The sequence below is a fragment of the Schistocerca gregaria genome, chromosome 1, assembly GCF_023897955.1.
Source record: "Schistocerca gregaria isolate iqSchGreg1 chromosome 1, iqSchGreg1.2, whole genome shotgun sequence".
Lineage (NCBI taxonomy): Eukaryota > Metazoa > Arthropoda > Insecta > Orthoptera > Acrididae > Schistocerca > Schistocerca gregaria.
Window position 1 is genome coordinate 206,247,798 of NC_064920.1, and position 26,247 is coordinate 206,274,044.

A 26,247-nucleotide genomic window follows, 5' to 3' on the forward strand; every position below is an offset into this window, starting at 1 on the left:
AGTAGCCATGTAGATGTAGAATAACAAAATCTCAGCGCATTTTAATGTAACCCATACGATTCACATTAGCAGGATCGTAATCGGGTAATGGAAAATTCTTTAAGAAGAGAAATGAATTATAACCTGTTGTGTTGTTCAGAAGTAACTGATTACGAGCATATACGCTTGCTTTGCACATACATTTTGATCGTTTGCTCCGATGATAGTTCGTTGCACGAGTATCTTTGCGTATTCCATAGCCATTTTAATACATTCAAAACTAGGCACGATTTTTATATTCTCGGAGATTAGCTGTTACTTCTTATAAACGCCCTTCTGACCTTGTTCTTGCTTCTACACCTTATTGTACGTATCATGTTTATCTGTTCTGCTTCCCAGGTATAACAATGTATTCTGTACGGAGGTAAAAATAAGGAGAGATAGCGCTATAGACTTACGCTGGTGCCACGTACAATGGCGGTCGTGTTTAGGCTTTTTATTTTTATTTATTTTTGTTTATTCGTCAAGTTCCGTAGGACCAAATTGAGGAGCAAATCTCCAAGGTCATGGAACGTGTCAGTACATGGAATTACAACATAAACGTAATAACAGATAAAAATAAATGTTCATGAACCTAAAAAAGTCAGTCCATAAGTTTAAGTAAACACTATCAGCAATACAATAAGAATCAGCTTGATTTTTCAAGGAACTCCTCGACAGAATAGAAGGAGTGTCTTCAGTTTCGATTTGAAAGCGCGTGGATTACTGCTTTTTGAATTCGAGTGGCAGCTTATTGAAAATGGATGCAGCAATATACTGCACACCTTTTTGCACTGGACTTAAGGTAGTCCGATCCAAATGCAGGTTTGATTTCTGCCGAGTATTAACCGAGTGAAAGCTGCTCATTTTTGGGAATAAGCTAATATTGGTAACAAGAAATGAGAGTAACGAATATGCATACTGAGAGGCCAATGTCAAAATACCCAGACTCGTGATAAGAGGTCGACAAGAGGTTCGTGAACTAACACCACTTATCGCCCGAACCGTCCGTTTCTGAGTCAAAAATATCCTTTTAGAATGGGAAGAGTTACCCCAAAATATAATACCATACGACAATAGCGAATGAAAATAAGCAAAGTAGATTAATTTTCGTGTCGAACGATCACTCACTTCTGATACCGTTCGAATAGTAAAAATGGCAGTATTAAGTCTTTGAACAAGACCCTGAATGTGGGCTTTCCACGACAACTTACTATCTGTCTGAACATCTAGAAATTTTAACTGTTCAGTTTCACTAATCATATGCTCGTTCTGTGAAATTAAAACGTCAGGGTTTGTTGAATTGTGTGTTAAAAACTGTAAAAACTGAGTCTTACTGTGATTTAGCGTTAGTTTATTTTTGCTACAAGTCATGAACTGAGGACATGTGCTGCACCATTTGAAACCGAGCCAATGTTGCACACAACATCCTTTACTACCAAGCTAGTGTCATCAGCAAACAGAAATATTTTAGAGTTACTTGTAATACTAGAGGCCATATCATTTTGTTAATAAGGAACAAGAGTGGCCCCAACACTGATCCTTGGGGCACCCCGCACTTGACAGTGCCTCATTCAGAGCCCACATCACAGCCATTATCAACATAGTGAGTAATGACCTTTTGCTGCCTGTTGCTAAAGTAAGAGGTGAACCAATTGTGAGCCACTCCCCGTATTCCGTAATTATCCAACTTCTGGAGCAATATTTTGTGATCAACACAATCAAATGCCATAGTTAAATCAAAAAATATGCCAAGCGTTTGAACCTTTTTGTTTAGCCCATCCAGTACCTCACAGAGAAAGAGAATATAGCAATTTCAGTTGTTAAACGACTTCTAAAGCCGAACTGTACATTTGATAGCAAATTGTATGATTTAAAGTGATCGATTATCCTTACATACACAGCCTTTTCAATAACTTTTGCAAACACTGATGGCATATAAATAGGTCTAAAATTATCTACGTTATCCCTTTCTCCCTTTTTATAAACCGGATTTACTACTGATGAATTCAATCGCTCAGGAACCTGACCATTCCTAAAGGAAAAATTACAATTATAGCTAAATACAGGGCTAACATGTGCAGCACAGTACTTTAATATTCTGCTAGACACTCCATCATAACCATGAGAGCCCTTAGTTTTCAGTGCTTTAATTATTGACTCAATATCCCTCTTGTGTGTATCACAGAGGAGTATTTCAGATAGCAATCTTGGAAAGGCTTTTGCCAAGAACGTTGTATGATTTCCTATAGAAACTAAATTTTTATTGAATTCGACAGCAATGTTCAGAAAATGCTTCTTAAATACTGTACATATATCTGATTTATCAGTAACGGAAATATTTTTACTGCGAACTGACTTTGTATCGTCGACCTTGTGCTGCTGACTAGACACTTGCTTCACAACTGACCATATGGTTTTAATTTTACCCTGTGAATTAGCTATTCTATTTGCATACTGCATACTCTTTGCCTTCCTGATAACAATTTTAAGCACCTTGCAATACTGTCTGTAATGGGCTACTGTAGCTTGATTTTGACTACTTCTAACATTTTGATATAATTCCCGGTTTGTTCTACATTATATACTTATTCCAGTTATCAGCCACCTGGGCTGCCCATTACTGCTAGTACCCCATTTAGAATTTTCTAATGAAAAGCAACTCTCAAAGAGCATGAGAAATGTGTGAAGGAAAGCATTGTATTTATGATCTATGTTATCGGCCCTATAAACATCCTGCTACTCTTGTTCCTTGACGAGGTTTAAAAAACACTCTATTGCTGTTGGATTAACTTTCCTAGATAGTTTATAATTAAATATGACATTGGTTTGAGTACAAAAGCCTTTTAGTGATAAAATTTGTGCATCATGGTCTGAAAGGCTATTCACGCTTTTACTAACAGAATGCCTATCTAGTAATGAAGAATGATTAAAAATATTGCCTATGGCTGTGCTACTGTTCCCCTGCACCCTAGTTGGAAAAAACACAGTTTCCATCAGATCATATGAATTTAGGAGATCTACAAACATCTTTTTTCTTGCACCATCATATACAAAATTTATATTGAAGTCACCACATATAACTAGTTTCTGGCACTTCCTACAAAGTGAATCAAGAACCCTCTCTAGCTTGAACAGAAATACTCTGAAGTCAGAGTTAGAGGACCTATAAACGACAACAATTAGAAGTTTAGTTTCACTAAATTCAACTACCGCTGCACAACATTCAAATATCTGCTCAGTGCAGTGTCGTGATACGTCTATGGACTCAAATGGGATACTGTTTCTTACATACAGAGCCGCTCCCTCACCTCACAAGGAACTCCTTGAGAAACAGCCAGCTAATCTGTAGCCTGGTAAAGGAAGCCTCTGAGTTGTCAAATTATTTAAGTGGTGCTCTGATATACCAATAATTTCAGAGTCAACATTTATAAGCAGTTCAGTAACTTTATCTCTAATACCTCTTATATTTTGATGAAATATGCTAATTCCTTCTCTACTTGGGAACATTACACCTGTGGAAGGTGAGCCCTTAGTTAGAGGGACTTCCTTCAAGCAGGTATGCCTATCAGCTGACTTCAATCTAAAAAAGGTGCACCTCTAACACCACCTACTACAGGAATTTTTCCATGTTCTGCACACCTTCGTCATCGTTTCTCCAACAGCCAATGAGCGTTCAGTAGTATCAATGATAGTAAGAGTAGCGTTCTGAGCGCTCTATCTGGAATTACGTAGCCAAAGTGAGCTTTAAACGTGATCGTTATCGAGTTTTTATTGCTTTTCTTGCGAGTTGCAATCGCTTATGGCGGTGGTAAGTGTACTGTCTGCCATCGGGTTCCCCTAAATCGCAGGCAGCACCGCATAACAGCCACGCTATGAGGGAAACAAACCAACAGCCAAACAGGCGAAGAGATCAGGTAAACACGCCGAAGATTCCAGTCGATTAATAGGAACCTTTCCTTGCAGAGGTCGCCGCGAGATATCCGGCCACGGATTCCTACGCCGGGTTTCTATTGGCTCCAGCTCACTATATAGGCCCGGCCGGTCGAAGACAGACCAGTCTTCGTCCGTTGCTAATGGCAACCGCTATAGCAGAGTCTCCGAGAAGATATCACCGAAGCCGCTGTACTGCACCGCCGATCGAAGTACCAGCCGACCGAGAGGAACCACGTCTCCGGCTAGATCGGCGGACGTCTACATCTATTGTACAGCCAGCTATTGTATTGTAGAAGAAGTTACGTTCAATAAACTGTTGGAGAATACAACAGCAAGCTATGAATTCTACATGTGCAAGCGAGAGACATAATTTGCAGAATATGCGCTTTCTTCAAGCATGGAGCACGTGTGTGTGTTTTATCACAGCTGTCGCTTGGAACCGGTAATGATGAAGTCCCCGAAAGTGCCTCGACCTACGCGAACCGCCATCGTTCGTGAATCGGACTACAGCAAACTATGGTTAATATGGAAATGGTTTACGATTGTTTTTTGTTCTGTCGTGTGCCAGCGACAGTTGTGTTAAATAGTAAATATAACAGTGCTTACACTAAGAAAAGATATCAGGAAGGCATTTCCAAACGTTTTTCTGGTCTTAAATGCGTATGCGATTCATTAAAACGACGCATTTGAGATTGTAAATGCAACTTCCATTTTGTTTGCACATTTCAAATAACCAAGAAGAGAAGTATATAATGTGAAAAGGATGCTACTGTAATCCGTTTAAATCATCTTTTGCTGTATTTGCTTCGATAGCTGACGAAGTCAGATATCCGAAAACAATGCTTGTTTGCTTACTGGTACTGATTCTTACTCGTTAAATTTCCACTTTCTAATCATATGCAGAACATATTTAACGTTCAAAAAAATCTCACCATAATTTTCTTTGGTTGCCCACAAAGGTGTGCAATGAGGAAAGAAATAAGCAAGCTATGTCAACAAAGTGAAATTTTCTTGAAATGTCTAAGGAACAGAACTGTATGAAAGCATACTTCCATGCAGAAGAGAGTTTTTGTTTTATTACACTGTCAATGCATCAGTTTCATTGTAGTTTACAAAACTTCATACTTCGAAATCTTACCTAGGAAGTGACATTTGGTGTGTATAGCCAGTAATAACAAAAGGTTGTTAACGAAGGTTTGAGCGTATGTAACAAGTTAACAGACTGTGAGTGGCTCGAAGACTTCTTAAATAATAGAACCCAGTATGTTATCCTCGATGGCGAGCGTTCATCAGAGATACATAAATGATTTGGCAGACAGGGTGGGCTGCAGTCTGCAGTTTTTTGTTGATGACGCCGTGGTGTACGGTAAGGTGTCGAAGCCGGCCGCGGTGGTCTCGCGGTTCTAGGCGCGCAGTCCGGAACCGTGGGACTGCTATGGTCGCAGGTTCGAATCCTGCCTCGGGCATGGATGTGTGTGATGTCCTTAGGTTAGTTAGGTTTAAGTAGTTCTAAGTTCTAGGGGACTGATGACCACAGCAGTTGAGTCCCATAGTGCTCAGAGCCATTTGAACCATTAAGGTGTCGAAGTTGAGTGACTGTAGGAGGATACAGACGACTTAGACGAAATTTCCAGTTTCTGTGACGAATGGCGGCTAACCCTAAATGTGGAACACGGAAGTTAATGTGGATTACCAGGAAGATAAAAATCTGTAATGTATGCCTGTAATGTCGGGACAGAGTCTTACTAGTGTCCAGATTGACACAGTGTGACGCCTCTACCCTCCTTCTTCACTCACCGGGAGGAGACGCGACTCGTAACGATGTTCGTCCCCGTCGGTGTGACGTGGAACAGCACCTGTACCTCTCGTAAGAACACAACTCGTCGCGTGCTTTAGAAATATTCTGTTATCTGTCCGCGTCTTCTCAGTAAGTGTGAACTGGTAAAATGCAATCGTTTATTTTTATTTTTATGCCCGGTTAGTTCCGTGATGAAATAAAATCTTGATTCTTGATTTCATCATTACGGTCGTTTTTCACACCATACGCAGTGAGGATGAAATTTTTCTGCCTACTGTGCCGTTGCTACGGTCCGGCGTAATTCCAGAGATAACTTATGTTGGAGTAATACGCCGTAATACTGGTTTAAACGAATCACTCTTCACTGTCCATTATACATGTACTCACTTAGTCATTTAAAATGTTTAAAGAGTTAGTCGACACGTAAGAATTACCTTTTGACTCAGATTTTATTGTACTTTCTGTAATTAATTGTTTGTCCCTACAACACACGCACACCGATATGTCATTCAAGATTACCTTCTGTTCAGTTCAGCAATCGTGACGCTGACAACTTTTGACTAATCGGCGTACTTGTCTTTCTTCGTGTCTTCGTTTTATTGTGTCCTACTCAGTACTACGAATGGTTTTTCTGTCGTTGACTCATTGCTCTCAAGGTTTGTAACTGTTCATCAGTACGAAGGCGAAGTCCGATAAACCAATATCACTCAATTGAAGTCTTACTATACCGTCTCGTTGAGAAGGGTACATATTAACTTTCTTCAGTCGAATCACTGAGCAATACTTCAATCTCTACCTCGCGAATTATTAAACTTCCAAAACTGAAACAATCTAATAGCATTTGCATCCAGACAACTATCACAAAAGTGCTATAGAGCGACTCAAGGGAAACTAAATGAACATTTCCATATCCGAGTTGCATTGTAGTCGCATTGAATATCCTTTTCGATGCAGCTACAACTCTCTTCCATGGTAAATGTTATCTTTGACTGAATTACTTTCTTGGATTTAACCTTCGTTCATATGATTTTGAATTTATTCTATAGATTTTGAATAAAGAATCTAGATAATTCTTTCCTTTTATCTCCCCTTTTTGTATGCTATTCTCCGTATTTGTATAATATAGGTGTTAAACAAAATATTACCAGTGTAGATTTTATCGTCAATAGTTGCCGTCACTGTCAAGATGACTCACTTTCCTACTTTAAGTTTCCACAAAGTTTGATAACTGGGGTTTTCTGTCCTTGGGGCGTTACAACAGTCAAGTGGTTTTAATATCTGGACGTAACGTTGCAAAGCGATATGAAGTGGAACGAGCATGTGAGAACTGTGGTGGGGAATGCAAATGATTGAGTTCGGTATATTGGGAGAATTTTAGGAAAGAGTGGTTCACCTGTAAAGGAGACCGTATACAGAACGAAACTTCCTGGCAGATCAAAACTGTGCGCCCGACCGAGACTCGATCTCGGGACCTTTGCCTTTCGCGGGCAAGTGATCTACCATCTGAGCTACCGAAGCACGACTCACGCCCGCTCCTCACAGCTTTACTTCTGCCAGTATCTCGTCTCCTACCTTCCAAACTTTACAGAAGCTCTTCTGCGAACCTGAAAGAAAGAGTACTGCGGAGACATGGCTTAGCCACAGCCTGGGGGATGTTTCCAGAATGAGATTTTCACTCTACAGCGGAGTGTGCGCTGATATGAAACTTCCTGGCAGATCAAAACTGTGTGCCCGACCGAGACTCGAACTCGGGACCTTTGTCTTTCGCGGGCAAGTGCTCTACCATCTGAGATACCGAAGCACTTGCCCGCGAAAGGCAAAGGTCCCGAGTTTGAGTCTCGGTCGGGCACACAGTTTTGATCTGCCAGGAAGTTTCATATCAGCGCACACTACGCTGCAGAGTGAACATCTCATTCTCTATACAGAACGTTTGTATGACCTATTGTTGAGTATTGCTCGAGTGTTTGGGATTTGTTCCAGGTCGGATTCAAAAAAGACATTGAAGCTAATCAGGGGCGGGCTGCTAGATTTGTTACCAGTAGGTTCGAACAAATCGTGAGTGTTACGGAGATACTGACCACAAATGGGAATCCCTGGTGGGAAGTTGATGTTCTTTTCGAGAAACACTATTGAGAAAATTTTGAGTACCGTTATTTGAAGCTGAATGCCGAACGATTCAACTGCCGCCAACATACATTGCGCGTAAAGACCATGAAGACAATATACGAGAAATGGGGGCTCATACGCATTCGTACAGACAGTCGTTTTTCCTTGCTCTGTTTGCGAGTGGTACAGGAGGAGAAATGACAAGTAGTGGTACAGGGTATCCTCCACCACGCACCGTACTGTGGCTTGCGGAGTATCTACGTAGATGTAGATGAAGAAGACGGTAGATTCATTTTTGAAAGTGTGTTCAAGCTATTTGAAATTTAACAAATGTAAGCTGTAGGCAGTTATGTTCCTATTCATGAGCTTTTAAACTAATACCTCCTAAATTAGTGCAATGGACAGCATGGTAAATAAATGAGTGGTCTCAGTAACCTATAACCTGTGAAATGAGTATTTTGCTCCAGTAAGTAAGCCTATGCAACCCAATTGTTTTAGTAATGACAGCCGATATATATATATATATATATATATATATATATATATATATATATATATATATATATATATATATATATATATATACTGGGAAGGAATAGGGAAGAAAACTGGACATATCATGAATGAGATTTTATTTTCATTCTGCAGCGGAGTGTGCGCTGATATGGAACTTCCTGATAGATTAAAACTGAGGTGCCGGACCGAGACTCGAACTCGGGACCTTTGCCTTTCGCGGGAAAGTGCTGTACTGAGTTGGTAGAGCACTTTCCCGGGAATGGCAAAGGTCCCGAGTTCGAGTCCTGGACATATCCTTTTCGAAGGAACCATCCTGGAATATTTCTTAAGTGATTTTTTTAGGGAAATACACGGAACCAAAATTCGGATAGTCAGATGAGCCAGGCGCAAATCCATCTAAAGGGGGTCGGGGTTCGTATGGATCTTCTAAAAATATTTTGCTAAAAGTGTTTGTACATTACATATACCACTATCCAAAATTCTCTACTAACTTTCGGAGAAAGAACTTAGTCTCAAAAGTGACAAGAACAATCGAAAATTCATGCATGATTAACATAGGACACTTTTCTGAATCTTTGCCCATGTGGACGCATTTGTAGCGTGGATTCCGCTCCAGAAAACTTCCCGCCCAGAAATAGGCACACACTCACGGACTGGCCATATTTTCTGCTAATACCAAATCCGGCACGTTTCGTTAGCTGATAGGTAGGACTGGCAAACCACTTGTAGTTGAGTGAGAAAACGTCGTTGGAAAGACACTTCACTAAGAAAGCAATAAATGAAATATTAACTTTTCCAAGCAGAAACAACTAAAAGAAACACAATTTTCCCCATTTACACGCTCCTTCGTATAGCCACAGTCTCAAGACCTGCTTTCACAATTGTAGTGCAATACTGGCAATAATGAATGGCTATTTAGATTTTATTTCTTGTAAATTACCATGTTGTAAATTTGTGACAGTTTGTTCCTCATATAGTTCTTAAATCAGTTCAGTGGCATATGAGTTTGTCATATTTTCGGGCGAATGCTTCTAAAACTATGTGTTTACTTCATGTATTTCTGTCTGCAGTCCGTGGTCTTGCGGTAGCATTCTCGCTTCCCGCGCACGCGGTTCTGGGTTCGATTACAGGCGGCGTCAGAGATTTTACCTGACTCGAGATGACTGGGTGTTATTGTGTCATCATCATCATTCATTACGGCTGGAGGAAGGCAATGGCAAACAACCTCCGCTAGGACCTTGCCTAGAAATAGGCACACACTCACAGACGGGCCATATTTTTTGCTAATAACAAAGCAGAAATGTACGCTCCTCAGAGTATGGGACCTCATCATCATTAACTTATGTATTCATTGTTATATTTTTGTAACTCTAGGCATTTTGCAAGTGAAGGTGCCCGCAAAGTATATTGAGTGTGGGAGGTGGACGGGGATAGAAGGGACGAAGTACTGTAGCTACGCCCTCCCTCCTTTCCCCCTCCCTCCCTCCACACAAACCTCCCCAGTTTCCACGCAGAATCCGCACCTGGGACGAATATGCGTCTAGTGTCGTAAAACTGCGCCACCTCGCTCAGTTTTACTATCTAAAACATGTATTTCTGTAATTTGATAAAGGTATCTAATGGCATTATTCATAATTCTGAAATGAATCTCTATTGCTAACAATGTTAACTTGTTTATAAATTTAATTATTGATCTTCTTACTTACACTGTATCCACATGTAGAGTCTCCTGCGGTGCTTCTAACAGGAAGAGCCACTGTAAAAGCAGGCAACGCCAAAATACAAATCAAAAGCATTTTTATGACTTGAAGAATGCGTCTCATCAACTATTCTCATTGAGAAAACATTGTTTTGAAAGAGGCTACTGTATTTATATTGGCAGCTTATCTGCACGAACTGTAAGCTAAATGACAGTGTGCAAGTATCTTATCAGTGCCACTCTAAGGAACATTAGCATCATCCTCATTCGATATATTAATTATTAATTAACATGTTCGATAAACCTAGTCATGCAGGAAATTTAGCTATAAATGTTCCTACTCATCTCCCACTTCATCACAGTGTCCAGGCTTGGTACTTTCATTAACACGGCAGATAAACCAAGTCATGTAGAAAATTTACCTAGCAACGTCCCTCACTTATCTCTCCACTTCATCGCAACACGTTCACTTGATAGCACGAAAAGGGGCGGTGGCTGAAATTTGAATTGTCACCCATATTTCGAAGTAGCCAATCGCATTACCGAGCGTAAGTACAAATCATAAAAGTAAAAGACATTTGTGACTGAAATTGAGGAAGCTACGCCTTATTCACACTCAGCATGAAGTCAAACACACAAGCAGATCTGCTGCGTATCATTCCCAGGGTTTCAGACGTGGAATAGGTTGATAAGGTCTGGAGGTGCAATCAAGGGAGGAGCAACAGAAGGAAACTCGTAAATATCGCAGCACTTAATACAGTGACTTTAAAAAAAAAGTCGATGCAGCAGTCGGTAGACAGATCAGCAACTACACGACTATAGGATTAAGATCGAATTAAACTTTTGGAGTTTCTGTTTTATTTTACTGCTTAAGCTATTTAATGCATATAAAACACGAAATGAGGAGAACGAACAGTTCATGTTTCATAATAAGATTCTTCCGGCTTTCAAAAGGACACAGCATGTGGTTTCTTTACCACTTAATATCCTGTTCAAAGGCCCTCCATTTCACTGACCATCTGAATCTTGTGGGGAAGGGAGTCTGTGGGATGAGCAATAAAACTCATTTTCTGCTGCGTGCCCCGAGGCAGCTAGAGCGAATTTCCAACATGGTCAGCAGGTTAGACAAGTTTTCTCGCATGATATGTTTTACCTACGCCCAAAAGTTTTCAATGGAACTGAGGTCTGGTGTGGATTTCAGTCGAGAAGTGACATTTTGTTCTGCAAACTATTACTGCACCGTAGCTGGCAAGTGCATTGCAGACTGATTCTGTTGGTAACAGAGTAGTCCCACAGTTTGTAGTTGTCGCACTGATGGCGTCGTAATATTACTCACAACATGGGTGCACTGAGTTGTATAAAGTTGATCATCTATTTAATCAAACTTCCCAACCACACAGGAACACAATATACCGTAGCACTTTTTTTTTCAGGGTTTTCAAAATTTCATTTAAACTTGAGTATATTTTAATTCAGTATTTGCAGATATATAGTGTGTTTCAAAAAGAAGATACATATTTCGAACGCATACGAATATCTCAAGTTTAGAACGCAGATGTTCAATAAGCCCTCCACTAGCGACACGGACAATTTCACATTGGTACTCGAATTCCTCCAATACTCGGGTATGTAAACCCATCGCCACTGATGTTATGGCAGTATAGATCTAGTTCCTCTACTCTTTTATGTCCTCTGGTAGTGTTGGTGCATAACCGTTGTCCTAAATGAAATCCCATAGGAAGAAACCACAGGTTGTCAAATCTCATGACTGTGGAAGCCAGCTGAGAAGTGCTAAGTCGCCTGCTGTTTTATGGCAAATTGAACGCCTTGATAGAGTTCCATTCAGATATTCAGGCACTTGGCAACTCCATTGAGGGGATGCCTGGTTTTGTTGAAGAATGAAGCTGTCCTCGTTTAATCTCGAAAACAATAAGTTTTGTAACATAGCAAGATACTGCTGACCTTTAATCGTGTTTCCATGAAAGAAAAATGTGCCGTAAACAGATAAGTGCAAAAAAACACATTGGGTGAATCTCGCACATGTTCAGCATGTGCATGTGTGACCTGTATCCCCTAAATTCGAACATTGTGTTTATTTACTTTCCCACTAAGATGGGAAGTCAGTTCTTCCTGTATACGATGCGTTGAACAAAAGTGTTTGTCAGTAGCATCCTGAAGTTCCTCTGAAAACGCCCCACTTTTGGCGTTTGTAGTCGAGAAGTGCAGTCTGTAACAGGTGTAACTTGTACGGCTTCATAACCAGGCGACGCTTCAAATCAAGCCAAATTGTTGGTGTAGGAAATTGTAACTCCATGACGAGTTGATTTTTTATAGGATTTCGTTGGAAAGCGGTTTCAATTTGTGCGACATTTTCGTCAGAGAGACGAGGGCGGCCAGAACTCTTTCTTTCGCATACACATCCTATGTCTACAAAATGTCGAGACCATCTGCGAATGCTCCCCCACTCAGATGATGAGTTTGGTACGTCAACCTGAAACTATTTTGCACTGTAATCACAGTATTACATATTGCAAACTCAAGAACATAAATTGATTTTTGGTGTGGAGTGGCGGATACAAAATTTTGTGTTGGGGGGGGGGGGAGGGGGGGGGGGGGGGACGGCACAAAAATTAGAAGTACGCACATGTCCTTATAGATTTTGTGAGCCTAATTTTAAAATACACTCACACATTGAAATTAATGTTATCACAGTCGTTTTCACACATGATACAGTTACCAGAAATATAATTTTATTACAGTCATAATTTTATCACAGGCATTATTACCAATGATGCAATGAAAGTTTCCTATTGTGTTTCTCATAGAAGATGCCAAACACTTACTTAGCGTTCAGCGTTGATGCAATACCTTGATGAGTATGTACATTATGTCATCAAAAGTATCCGAACACCTAGCTGAAAATGACTTACAAGCTCGTGGCGCTCTCCATCGGTAATGCTGGAATTCAATATGATGTTGGCCCACACTTATCCTTGATGAGAACATCCACTCTCGCATGCATACGCTTAATCAGGTGCTGGAAGGTTTCTTGGGGAATTGCAGCCCATTCTTAACGGAGTGCTGCGCTGAGGAGAGGTATCGATGTGGGTCGGTGAGGCCTGGCACGAAGTCGGCGTTCCAAAACATCCCAAAGGTCTTCTGTAGGAGTCGGGAGTATGTGCAGGCCAGTCCATTACAGGGATGTTATTGTCGTGTAATCACCCCGCCACACGCCGTGCATTATGAACAGGCGCTCTATCGTGTTGAAAGATGCAATCGCCATTCCCGAATTGCTCTTCAACAGTGGGAAGCAAGAAGCTGCTTAAAACATCAATGTTGGCCTGTGCTATGACCGCGCTACGCAAAACAACAAGGGGTGCAAGCGCACTCCTTTAAAAACATGACCACATCATAACACCAACACCTTCGAATTTTACCGTTAGCACCACACACGCTGGCAGATGACGTACACCGGGCATTCGCCATACCAATACCCTGCCATCGGGCCACCACATTGTGTACCGTGATTCGTCATTCGACACAACGTTTTTCCACTATTCAATCGTCCATTACTTGCGCTCCTTACACCAAGCGAGGCGTCATTAGGCATTTACCGGCGTGATGTATGGCTTATGAGCAGCCGCTCGACCATGAAATCCAAGTTTTCTCACCTCCTGCCTAACTGTCATAGTACTTTCAGTGGATTCTGATGCAGTTTGGAATTCTTGTGTGATGGTCTGGTTTGCCTGTTACACATTACGACTCTCTTCAAATGGTTCAAATGGCTCTGAGCACTATGGGACTCAACTGCTGTGGTCATTAGTCCCCTAGAACTTAGAACTACTTAAACCTAACTAACTAAGGACATCACACACATCCATGCCCGAGGCAGGATTCGAACCTGCGACCATAGCAGTCGCACGGTTCCGGACTGCGCGCCTAGAACCGCGAGACCACCGCGGCCGGCAACTCTTTTCAACTATCGGCGGTCTCTGTCAGTTAACGGACGAGGTCGGCCTGTACGGTTTTGTCCCTTCACGTTTCCACTTCAGATCACATCGGAAACAATGGACCTAGGGATGTTTAGCAGTGTGGAAATCTCGCGTACGGACGTATGACACAAGTGACACCCAATCACCTGACCACGTACGAAGTCCGCGAGTTCCGCGGAGCGCCCCATTCTGCTCTCTCACGATGTCGAATGACTACTGAGGTCGCCGATATGGAGTACCTGGCAGTAGGTGGCAGCACAATACACCTAATACGAAAAGCGTATGTTTTTGGGGGTGTCCGGATACTTTTGATCACATAATGTATCAGTGCCAGTTCATTTAAGCGATCTTTTGTCATCCTGCTGAGAAGATATGTCTTTAGACTGTGTAAGGCTGAAAATGGTCTGTCTGCAGTGCTGTTCATTACAGGAAATGCGTACAACTAACACGCGACTAACATTTGGCACGCTGTTGCTTTTTTATAGAGCTCTGTTGGAAACTTTTTCATATTTTTGTCCATTTGTTGCCAGATCTGCAGCTCTCCCTTCAAAGCTACGAAACATGGGAGATCGTCTGTTTATTGTTCGGAACTTTACAAAACATGCCCTAGTTTCTTTATCGCTAAACTTTTGCGTCAGTAATTTTTGTAGATGTCCGATTTTCTGCAGCTGAGTTGTAGAGAGCCTTAATGACATTTCATTTAAATAATGAATAAGAAAGGGTATGAACACTGATATACGGTAGTACTCCTCTGGAGATTGTGTCTGAAAATTGGGTCTGTTGGTCAGTTCAAAGCATAGCTGTACACTGCTGCCGCGCGGGGTAGCCGCGCGGTTTGGGGCGTCTTGCCACGGTTCGCGCGGCTCCCTCCGTCGGACGTTCGAGTCCTCCCTCGGGCATGTTGGCTCTGAGCTACCTGTAGGCATTTCCGAAAGTTCTTCATCGATTAGTAACAGTGTCTATTTTTTATATTGATATATTCATTTAGTTTTTACCTGCAGCTTCGTTTCGGTATCAGTAGCATTCTTATGGTAGGAAAGCAACACAGCTGACGATGTGCGCAGGCCCCTGCGCTGCAGCATCGCACGAAGTGGGTTGTTTAAAATATTTGTATGTCTATGTCATCACTGCATCGACACGAATGCATCGATTTCAATGCAGATTTTTGTTTTGTTTGAAAACTAGCTTAATCAGATTTGTCGCGACATGTGTCTTATGAAGTCTGTTCAGCCGTTTAAAAGGAGTTTGCTGTATAAAGTAAAGAGTTCGTCGCCAGCAGCATAGTGCCTAGTTAATATACGGTACATAATTTGATGTCTTACTACAATACAGATCTCATAAACCTCTACAAAAAATTTCGCAAGATCATATGTTTATTTTTTATGGTTCACCCAAAAACATCATTTTTGTGATGTCTTTCGGATTCGCTCCGCCAGGTGCAGTCAAAAGACATAAATTACTATGGATGAAACGTTAAAGGTAATCATATGCCCTCGTGGACTTTACATAGATCTTTCTGAGATGTGTAGTCTCGTACTTCCCAGTTTGATGTAGCTGTTATCGCCTCGCAACGTACTGCAAAAGAGTGCATTGCAAACAAAGATTTTATTGCCATGATTCGCCAATATCGACTAGTTTTCTTCGTGAAACATTGTCAATTAACAAAACAATGTTTGTTAATTGCCGTCTATTATCGCCTCTGCCAAATAATATAATTTTTTTTTAAAAAAATGTCAGATTTCAAGTTATCTCCACACGAAACTTCATTAAATTCAATTCAATGGTTTTGCCGTGAAAATGTGAGAGACAGACAGAGTTACTTTCACGTTTACAATTTTGGTACCTTATGGATTATTCACCGTGCCTTTCAACAAGAAGTGAAGTACTATTCATGACTGAAATACGTTGGTTCCTCATATAAACGCCAAACAAGACAAGGTACTATTTGTCCTTGTAAGTAAAAATTGTGATTATGCGGAAATTCTCTCTCTCTTGAACCGTCGGGGGGTGTGAGCTAAGTGTCTCTTCCTGCCCCCCCCCCCCCCCCTCCTCCCAATCCGCCCTTGACAGCAACCAAACAAGCAAAGGACAAGCGACGTCTAGCGGGATAAACTAGACAATGCATTCGTTCCTCCAGTAACCGAGCGGCGGTACAGCGATCAGTAGTTTTGGCAACATAACACCCTATAATACGTATATTCTTTTTGAAACATCCTGTGTTCTCCACACACGAGAAACTGTAATGAAAAATTTAAAGTTTCATTCTTTACGCTAGGATGAAGTTAAGAGAGAAGAAATGAATGTCTGCTTTTATTTTTATTTTTTCCATTTTAAGCCAACATCGAATAGGAATCTCTGAGTAAAAGATGCCAGCGCCATGTAGCCGTGAGTGGCAGAACTACTTGAGCTGTGGATGAAACAGAGTATGTCTGTGCCAACCAAAGACAGAATTTACAGTGCAGCTTTAATTACGTACCACGTGAGAAATGACTAAGATTTGATAACTATGGTAATCTGATGAGTAGTTTTAGCTGCGGAAAAATAAGGAAGTGAATCAGACGTTAACCCCCCCTCCCCTCCCCACCTGCCGTCCTCTCTTTGGTTAGACATGGGGTCGGTAAATATGCTATTGAAGTGCCTTTATTATTCCGAATTTCGTTGCAATGTTCCTTCGGATGTCAGAAGGAACGGACACTGCGGCGGCTACAGCCGTTACGAAATGCAAAAAATGTTCTGGTAGAGGCTGTATACCAATTAAGTTCCTTTCGGAGTATGCTGATGCATTAGCTCCATATTTAACAATCATATACAACCGTTCGCTCGACGAAAGATCCGTACCCAAAGACTGGAAACTTGCACAGGTCACACCAAAATTCAAGATAGGTAGTAGGAGTAATCCACTAAATTACAGGCCCATATCGTTAACGTCGATATACAGCAGGATTTTAGACATAAATTTTGTTCGAACATAATGAATTACCTCGAAGAAAATGGTCTATTGACACACAGCCATCATGGGTTTAGAAAACATCGTTCCTGTGAAACACAACTAACACTTTATTCACATCAAGTGCTGAGTGCTATTGACAAGGGTTTTCACATCGATTCAGTATTTCTGGATTTTCAGAAGGCTTTTACCACTGTACCACACGAGCGGCTCGTAGTGAAATTGCGTGCTTATGGAACATCGTCTCAGTTTGTGACTGGATCTGTGATTTCCTGTCAGAGAGGTCACAGTTCGTTGTAATTGACGGAAAGTCATCGAGTAAAACAGAAGTGATTTCTGGCGTTCTCCAAGGTAGTGTTATAGGCCCTTTCCTGTTCCTTATCCATATAAATGATTTGGGAGACAATCTGAGCAGCCGTCTTCGGTTGTTTGCAGATGACGCTGTCGTGTATCGACTAATAAAGTCATCAGAAGATCAAAACAAACTGCAAAACGATTTAGAAGAAATGTCGGAATGGTGCGAAAGTGACAGTTGACCTTAAATAACGAAAATTGTGAGGTCATCCATATGAGTGCTAAAAGGAACGCGTTAAACTTCGGTGACACGATAAGTCAGTCTAATCTAAAAGCCGTAAATTCAACTAAATACTTAGGTATTAAAATTACGAACAATTTAAATTGGAAAGAACACACAAAAAATGTTGTCGGGAAGGCTAACCAAAGACTGCGTTTTACTGGCAGGACACTTAGAAAATGTAACAGACCTACTAAGGAGACTGCCTACACTACGCTTGTCCGTCCTCTTTTAGAATACTACTCCGCGGTATGGGATGCTTACCAGATAGGAGTGACGGAGTACATCGAAAAAGTTCAAAGAAAGGCAGCACGTTCTGTGTTATCGCGAAATATGGGAGAGAGAGTCACAGAAATTATACAGGATTTGGGATGGACATCATTAAAATAAAGGCGTTTTTCGTTTCGACGGAATCTTCTCACTAAATCCCAATCACCGACTTTCTCCTCCGAATGCGAAAATATTTTGTTGATACATAGGGAGGAACGATCACCAAGATAAAATAAGGGAAATCAGAGCTCGTACGGAATAGGTGTTCATTCTTCGCGCGCGCTATACGAGATTGGAATATAGAGAATTGTAAAGATGGTTCGATGAACCCTCTGCCAGACAGTTAAATGTGAATTGCAGAGTATTCATTTAGATGTTGATTTAGATGAAATGTATTCTCAGTTGCGAATATGGACAGCCATCAGCTGTGTGTTGGAAAGACGACAATGGAAATTTGTGCCGGACCAAGACTTGAACCCGGATTTCCCGCTTTCGCGAGCGGTCGCCTTAACCGATTTGGCTATTAGAGCGAGACTCACGGCCACACCCATACCTCCATATGTCGTCATCCACATGCCTACAACCTGCACTCGTATATCAGTTATGTATATTCCTGTACATGGAGACATGTTACTTGAAAGTCGCTTGCGCTATGTCGGCGGATAAATACGATATTGCAGTGCCTATGTCATTCCGAATTAAATGCAATGTTGCGGGGGGATGTTCCTGAAAATTGTTCCACTGCTTGTTCGCAATACTGTGTGTCGGTAGTCAGTGGCAGACTATTTGCTGCAACATACGTAGATTGTTGGTCCTGATAGAGAGGGAAACTTGGCGTGCACGCACATGATATACTAGGGTAAGCGGTTGTATTAACGTTTTCCAATAACATTTTACGTTTCTTAGTTTCGAAGGCAAGCTGCATAACCCTGAAACTCGACTACCTTATCGCCATCAAATGTTTCCAAAGTTGGAACTAGCCCGCTGAAAAAAAAAGACATATGCCGACTGGGTTTTCTGTGTAGCGCATTAATCACCTGTACCTCTACAGGGTCGGTCCCGGCAGAGGTTGGGCGCTGATGACTACGCTGTTTAGCGCCCGTAAACCTCAAAAAAACACACACACACACACCCGGCAGAGGTTCGAGTCCTCCCTCGGGCATGGGTGTGAGTGTTTGTCCCTAGGATAATTTAGGTTAAGTAGTGTGTAAGCTTAGGGACTGATGTCCTTAGCTGTTAAGTCCCATAAGATTTCACACAGATTTGAACATTTTTTTCTACAGGGTCAAGTTTCCTTTTTATTATTATTGTGTGATTCTACTGTTTTACAACTACGTACTTCCTCTGTGATCGTCTCATTACCACCTTTTTCTCGATGCTCAGCGTCGCCAGTGACCGAAAAAGTGTCATCAAAAAGTTATCTTTCCGTAACCTCCTCATTGTCAGTGAGTGGGAAACTGTCGGCAGTCGGACATCCTGTGTTTCTGTGGTTCTCTTCAAAAATTGAAGCTGTTTACTGTATATATACTTTCTGGGTGACTACCTCTCACTGTCAGATTTCGTATGGTTCAAATGGCTCTAAGCACTATGGGACTTAACATCTGAGGTCTCCTAGACTTACAACTACTTAAACCTAACTAACCTAAGGACATCACTCACATCCATGCCCGAGGCAGGATTCGGACCTGCGACCGTAGCAGCAGCGTGGTTCCGGGCTGAAGCGCCTGGAACTGCTCGGCCACAGCGGCCGGTTCTGCCAGATTTTACGGATGACATATAAATCCTCTCACTTATGTGGAAGGAATCACGAATATTCGCCCACTTCTTGGTAACAAATTTGCCTGAAGCAAGAATACTATCTGAAGTATCACATCACACAGCTATACTTACAACACTTAAGTATATTCGATCTTAACAAATTTCTCTTCTTCAGAAACGTTTTCCTTAATGTTGCCCGTCTAAATTTTATATCCCCTCTGCAAAGGTCATCATCAATTATATTGCTGCCCAAATAGCAAAACTCATCTACAAGTGTTTTGTTTCCTAATTTTCTTTCAGCATCACCAGATTCATTCTACTACATTCCATTATCTTACCCCCTAGTATCGAATGCTAATTGATTTGACTTAGCACGCCAGGCACTTACAGAGTAATCACATAGGCGTAAATGTAGATAAGTTAATTTTGAATTGTCTCCTGTTAGTGAGTTAAGGCGCATCGAAATTAGTTGGGGGCCCCTGTGTAGCCACGCCTCGTTAAAATTCAGTAATATAATCGAAACACAACCTTAGTGTTCGTGCTGCTGGCGTTTGGAGTTAATCACCATATTTGATCGTCTTCGCTCTTTTGATTATTTTGCAAAAATCAGAGCGATCTCATATGGCTGGCTGACAGCGAATGTTGCTGCCAGTTCATCTCACTTGCCCCCACAAATGCGACAGCCATGTACACTACTGGCCATTAAAATTGCCACACCAAGCGGAAATGCAGATGATAAACGGGTATTCATTCGACAAATGTATTATACTAGAAGCGACATGTGATTACATTTTCACGCAATTTGGGTGCATAGGCCCTGAGAAATCAGTACCCAGAACAACCACCTCTGGCCGTAATAACGGCCTTGATACGCCTGGGCATTGAGTCAAACAGAGCTTGGAAGGTGTGTACAGGTACAGGTGCTCATGCAGCTTCAATACGAACCACTGTTCATCAAGAGTAGTGACTGGCGTATTGTGACGAGCCAGTTGCTCGGCCACCACTGACCAGACGTTTTCAGTTGGTGAGAGATCTGGAGAAAGTGCTAGCCAGGGCAGCAGTCGAACATTTTCTGTATCCAGAAAGGCCCGTACAGGACGTGCAATTTGCGGTCGTGCATTATCCTGCTGAAAAGTAGGGTTTCGCAGGGATCGAATGAAGGGTAGAGCTACAGGTCGTAACACAGCTGTAATGTAACGTCCACTGTTCAAAGTGCCGTCAATGCGAACAAGAGGTGACCGAGACGTGTAACCAATGGCACCCCACACCATCACGCCTGGTGATACGCCAGTATGGCGATAACGAATACACGCTTGCAATGTGCGTTCACCGCAATGTCGCCAAGCACGGATGCGACCATCATGGTGCTGTAAAGAGAACCTGTATTCATCCGAAAAAATGACGTTTAGCCATTCGTGCACCCAGCTACACCATCGCAGGCGCTCCTGTCTGTGATGCAGTGTCAAGGGTAACTGCAGCCGTGGTCTCCAAGCTGATAGTCCATGCTACTGCAAACGTCGTCGAACTGTTCGTAGATGGGATAAGACGCCTGTCATCTCGACTGCTAGTGAAACGAGGCCGTTGGGATCCAGCACAGCCTTCCGTATTGCCCTCCTGAACCCACCGATTCCATATTCTGCTAACAGTCATTGGATCTCGACCAACGCGAGCTGCAATGTCGCGATACGATAAACCACAATCGCGATAGGCTACAATCTGACCTTTATCAAAGTCGAAAACGTGATGGTACGCATTTCTGCTCCTTACACGAGGTATCACAACACCGTTTCACCTGGCAACGCCGGTCATCTGCTGTTTGTGTATGAGAAATCGATTGGAAACTTTCCTCATGTCAGCACGTTGTAGGTAGTGCCACCGGCGCCAACCTTGTGTGAATGCTCTGAAAAGCTAATCATTTGCATATCATAGTATCTTCTTCCTGTCTGTTAAATTTCGCGTTTGTAGCACGTCATCTTCGTGGTGTAGCAACTTTAATGGCCAGTAGTGTATCTTCCTCAATTACTCTCACAATGAGCAATACTAAGCAATACAGGGACGATTCATGACACATCTTCATGCTTTCCATTCGCTCAGTACCTCTCTCCTTCTGTACAAACTTCACAGAGATACCAACACTCTTGGAACAAAGGATGTGTATTTTTCAGAATGAACCTTGCGCTTTGTAGCCTTGTTTTCCAGACAGATCAAAACTGTGTTCGGGTGGTTCACTCACTAAGGACACAGTAAACGAGAGGGTGCGTTCCGAGCTCGGATCCGGCTCCAATGATCGAAACTAGTCAGCCATTAAGTGTCAACCCAGTGCACATTCCCCGCACACCAAAACGTTCATACTCAAAACAGAGCGCTAAGAAAGGTAAATTTAAACTTAATCCGTAGCTCCTCTATGTATGCAGAGTTTGAGTTAAATATTCTCATTTTGTTTGCTGTATGTACAAATATCTCTGTAAATCTGCTTTACAGTCTTTTTTATTATTTTGAGTTTAGTTATTGTCGCTATCCTGGGGTACTGTGTACATAAAAGCTCAGGTCTGTTTATTTTCAGATATCTTAAATGCTTGTGTGGCGTGTGGGCTGTTGAAGTATTTGTTTGGTACAGTTATCTGAAAGTGCAATATCTACCATTTCGCAAGACACAGTATCCTTGTCATCATTACGGACAGTGTAGTTGCCTCAGTTGACACTCGCTAAGTTAACGACACGGCACACTGTTATCGGCGACGGGAATATTTCATTTCGTCGAGTTTCAGGCCTCGTTCAGACACGCGGGAATCGTGCTGCTTGAATCGCAAAACGACGGCCTGGGTGTACAGACAGGCGCTGTCCAATCGCGGTTAGTAAGCGGTTGGCGTGTACTTTATGACTAGAGATGGTATGAAGTATGAAGATACTTTATATACTGCACCAATGGCTAATCTAAACACCTTGCGGGCAGGAAGGAGTGACGGGTGTGTTTCCTGGCAAGACAGAAAAATATATTTCTATGTAAGTTCATTTTTGTTCAATGAATACCTACTTACTAAAAATAATCCTTTTTTCCGACGTATCCTCATCATTTCCAAATATATCCACCAATTCTTCCCAAGCTTGGTTCTTGACAGTTTTATTAGAATATTCATCACTCTGAAGATCCCATAATGCAGGTCGTTTCTGTACTTCATCAATAAACACTTCAGTGTCGAAGGGATCCACTGCAAGCTTGTGGCGTTGAGAAGTCCGAAAGACGCGGTGCCCGCAACGAAGTTAAACGCTCTCGCGGGATTCCACAGAAACAGAATCGCAAGGTCGCCGCGTGGTTTCCGTCCGCGGTGGTCTCCCGGCTGTGGGCGCGCAGTCCGGAACCGCGGGACTGCTACGGTCGCAGGTTCGAATCCTGTCTCGGGCATGGATGTGTCTGATGTCCTTAGGTTAGTTAGGTTTAAGTAGTTCTAAGTTCTAAGGGACTGATAACCGCAGCAGTTGAGTCCCATAGTGCTCAGAGCCATTCGCCGCGTGATTTGATATTTCGGCGGTGGAAATGCGGTTACCGCGCGACTGGACTAACGCTTGCTTGCTTCTCAACAATTATGACTACACTCAAATAAATGAATCCAGCACGCCCCGCCCGATTCTGTAACCGAGCAATTATCGCCCTGTTTGAACGAGGCCTTAGGTCGGTTTTCTATGAGTTTACCACTCTTGACGTTGAATCTGGGGCTAATGGAAACCTCAGTTGCTCCTCTGACTACAGTTTGAGCATTTATTTTTCTCGAAACATGGACCTTACGGGACGTATTTTTTTTTTTCTTACAGCAATGAATACGCTTCCCTCAAAAGCAAAACCTGTTCTATATGGCAAACGTTAACACATTTCGTTGTTTTATAGTTTTGCAGGTGGAATACATAGTTTTGTATTTTCGTCCCTGTGTCGCTGTAAAGTAGATACAGTTGACTGTTAGAGTGTTTACAAAGAGTCGGTGTGCATTTCAACACAGGTAAATTATTTTATAAATTGTGAGACAGTGTCTCGGGATTCGCGATGCTGTTATTCAATGTGTGTTATAAAAGTGAACAGTCCGCGTGGCGCTCAAACTCAGAAACGAGTCCCGGAACGATCAAGCGAGTTATATGGTGTGGTAGTCTTCTATCCCTCATCCACGAAGAAGGTTCCAGTTTTTACCTGAGGGCGTGCTTTTGAAGATATAAGGGCTGGGAAGTCACGTTCTCTAAAAATTTGTAGTACATTAGAGAGTATTCGAGAACGTTCCAGAACACTCAAGAGTATTCTAGAGAATTCCAAACCATTACAGAACGTTCAGAAATGTTCCTCGATGAGCCGGAATGCTCAAGGATAATCTGGGGCATTCCGGCAGATTCCAAAATGTTCGGAATCATGCCGTAACTCAGGTCATTATGGAACATTGCAGATCACTCTCGAATGTTATGGAATGTTCTGGAACATTGTGGATCATTCGAAGCCTTTTTCGTACGTGCTGGAAATGGCCACTATTGGGTTACCCATTAGTAGGGATATATAAAGCAAGACCTGTTGTGGATTAGAACGTCAGTTTCTTATCAGTGACGAAGGGAGGAACCGAAACAGCTGTGCAGTGAGTGAATAAAAACAAACAGCGAAGTGTGAGTAATCAGAGTGACACAGTGACTGAATATAAATCGAAAATAAAATGTGTCAAGTGTACTGACTGCCTTTGTAAAGCAGCAAAAGTATTGCGTGAGACATAGCATTATAATTTATTACTTCTTTACTACTGACTGAATTCGTGACACATTTTGCAGATAGCATGCGCATATACCACTGAATCTAACTGCAACATTATAGCACTGTACGATATAGCTTAGGAAACATGACGTCATAAACAATGAGATACATGAGAAATTGCCGCATCAAGGATGACGTTTAAATGTATTACTTCTTCGCTTCTATCTCTATTCTCATAAATTTTGCAGATAGTATCCACATATGTCCCTGAATGTACCTATAATATACAGGGTGGAGAAAAATTGTCATGAAATTTTAAGGGGAGTGGGAACGCCCTATCTCAACAACGTTAAATTTAGTGACTTGACTTCCCTGTATTTCAGGAACCACTGTAGCCATTGACATGAAACTTTTACAGGACATTAAACTGTATGTTCTGAGTCTACTGAACTACAATAATTGCATTTCAGCCACTGCTTTCGAAAATACAATTTTTTAATTACACTGTTAAAATTTTGTGTACTTTTTTGTACTTTATCATAAATAATTTTAATTAACATAACATCATGTTCTTCTTTTAGTTCAGTAGAGTAGGATATGTATGTTATTACTCCCTGAAAATTTGAATACTTTAGTCGGAAGTGGTTTCTGAGATTTAGAGAAAAATGCAGCAGAAAATGTAAGTTTTCAGGAACGGATTATAAAGTTTCTAAAGACTGTAACTCACTTAGTATAGGCTTAATTTTTTTTTCTTTTTAGTCACTCAGAAAGACCCTGCAGCATACTGTATATCATCCTTTTGATCTTTTTCCAAATGTTTTCTTCTTTTCTTCTTTCTGGACTCCTTTGTGGCCAAGTGTGCAGCATACTTTGCTTTATCAATGTCAGCATCGTCCATCGGTTCAAGTTTTCTGATGCAGTTTGCTCCAGGATTAATTCTCATATACTGTAGCGCTTTCACCCTACTAATGTTGCCATCATTAAAAGCAATAACAGCATCAGTCACCCCCCCCCCCCCTCCCCTCTTTATTGTCTTCATTCTACAAAAACACTGTTTGGTAGTAAGAGAGTCCATGATTATTGAATCACCATGCACATACTTCTTCAGTAATTCAGGATTTGCCAGGTCTCTGTAAGTAGGTTTTATGATATCCGTGACTGCTGCTGGGATGGAATGTCTATGGTTGTATGAACTGTTTGAGTACTGGGCATTGCAATAATTGCACCATGAATCAGGTGCAGGAGGGCAAAGGTGGTGTCCTGCTCAGTTGACAGTCTGTGGAAGAAGGTAGCCTATACTGCCTGCTTCATTTTAAACAAATCCTCAGTTTTATTTCTAATGGTCCTCCTATGCTACTGTTGTAGTTCATCAATCATTTTGTCTGTCAACCTGCCTCTTATGGTTTCACCATAGCTATGGTTTTACCATCAGAAATTTTCTAGTCTCTCAAACTTTGTTTCAACTTCCTCAGTCTGGTGCCCATACCCCTTCTGGGCTTGACCAATACAAGCTCGTAATTTAACCTTTGTAACACAACAATCCACAGCCTTCTATATAAAAAATTACCGATTTTATTAGATCCTAACCGATTTTATTAGATCTTGAAGTAATGCACGTAAAAATTTTAACATTTGCAACCGATGTAGATTATAATTTTAAAAAATTAAATATTTCCCATGTGACTTTATAAGTGATATTTATATATATCATTTTATTAGGAACATTGAAAAACTTATAATGAGATAAAAAACCGAAAATGTGAAAAAAAATTTTCCTTTCTAACTCCCCTTAATAGCGGATGCCGGTAAGAACCAAAATTAATAATGTTCTGTAAGTCGACAACGCACAATTTTTAAACTACGGGAAACTGGTCGCCATGCAATCCTATTGGCAATGGGATTGCCCTGTCGCCGTT

General features: G+C 41.6%; 1 protein-coding gene across 1 annotated transcript in view; it reads right to left on the reverse strand.

Annotated features, from left to right (window-relative positions):
- The window catches only part of LOC126336947 (lysosomal alpha-mannosidase-like), a 118,430-nt gene extending 108,212 nt beyond the window's left edge, over window positions 1–10,218 (reverse strand). Inside the window, exon 1 of the mRNA XM_050001136.1 lies at window positions 10,081–10,218. Within this exon, the coding sequence (XP_049857093.1) occupies window positions 10,081–10,197 (117 nt within the window). The 5' untranslated portion in view covers window positions 10,198–10,218. The remainder of the gene's footprint in view (window positions 1–10,080) is intronic.
- Between the last annotated feature and the right edge of the window lie 16,029 nt (window positions 10,219–26,247).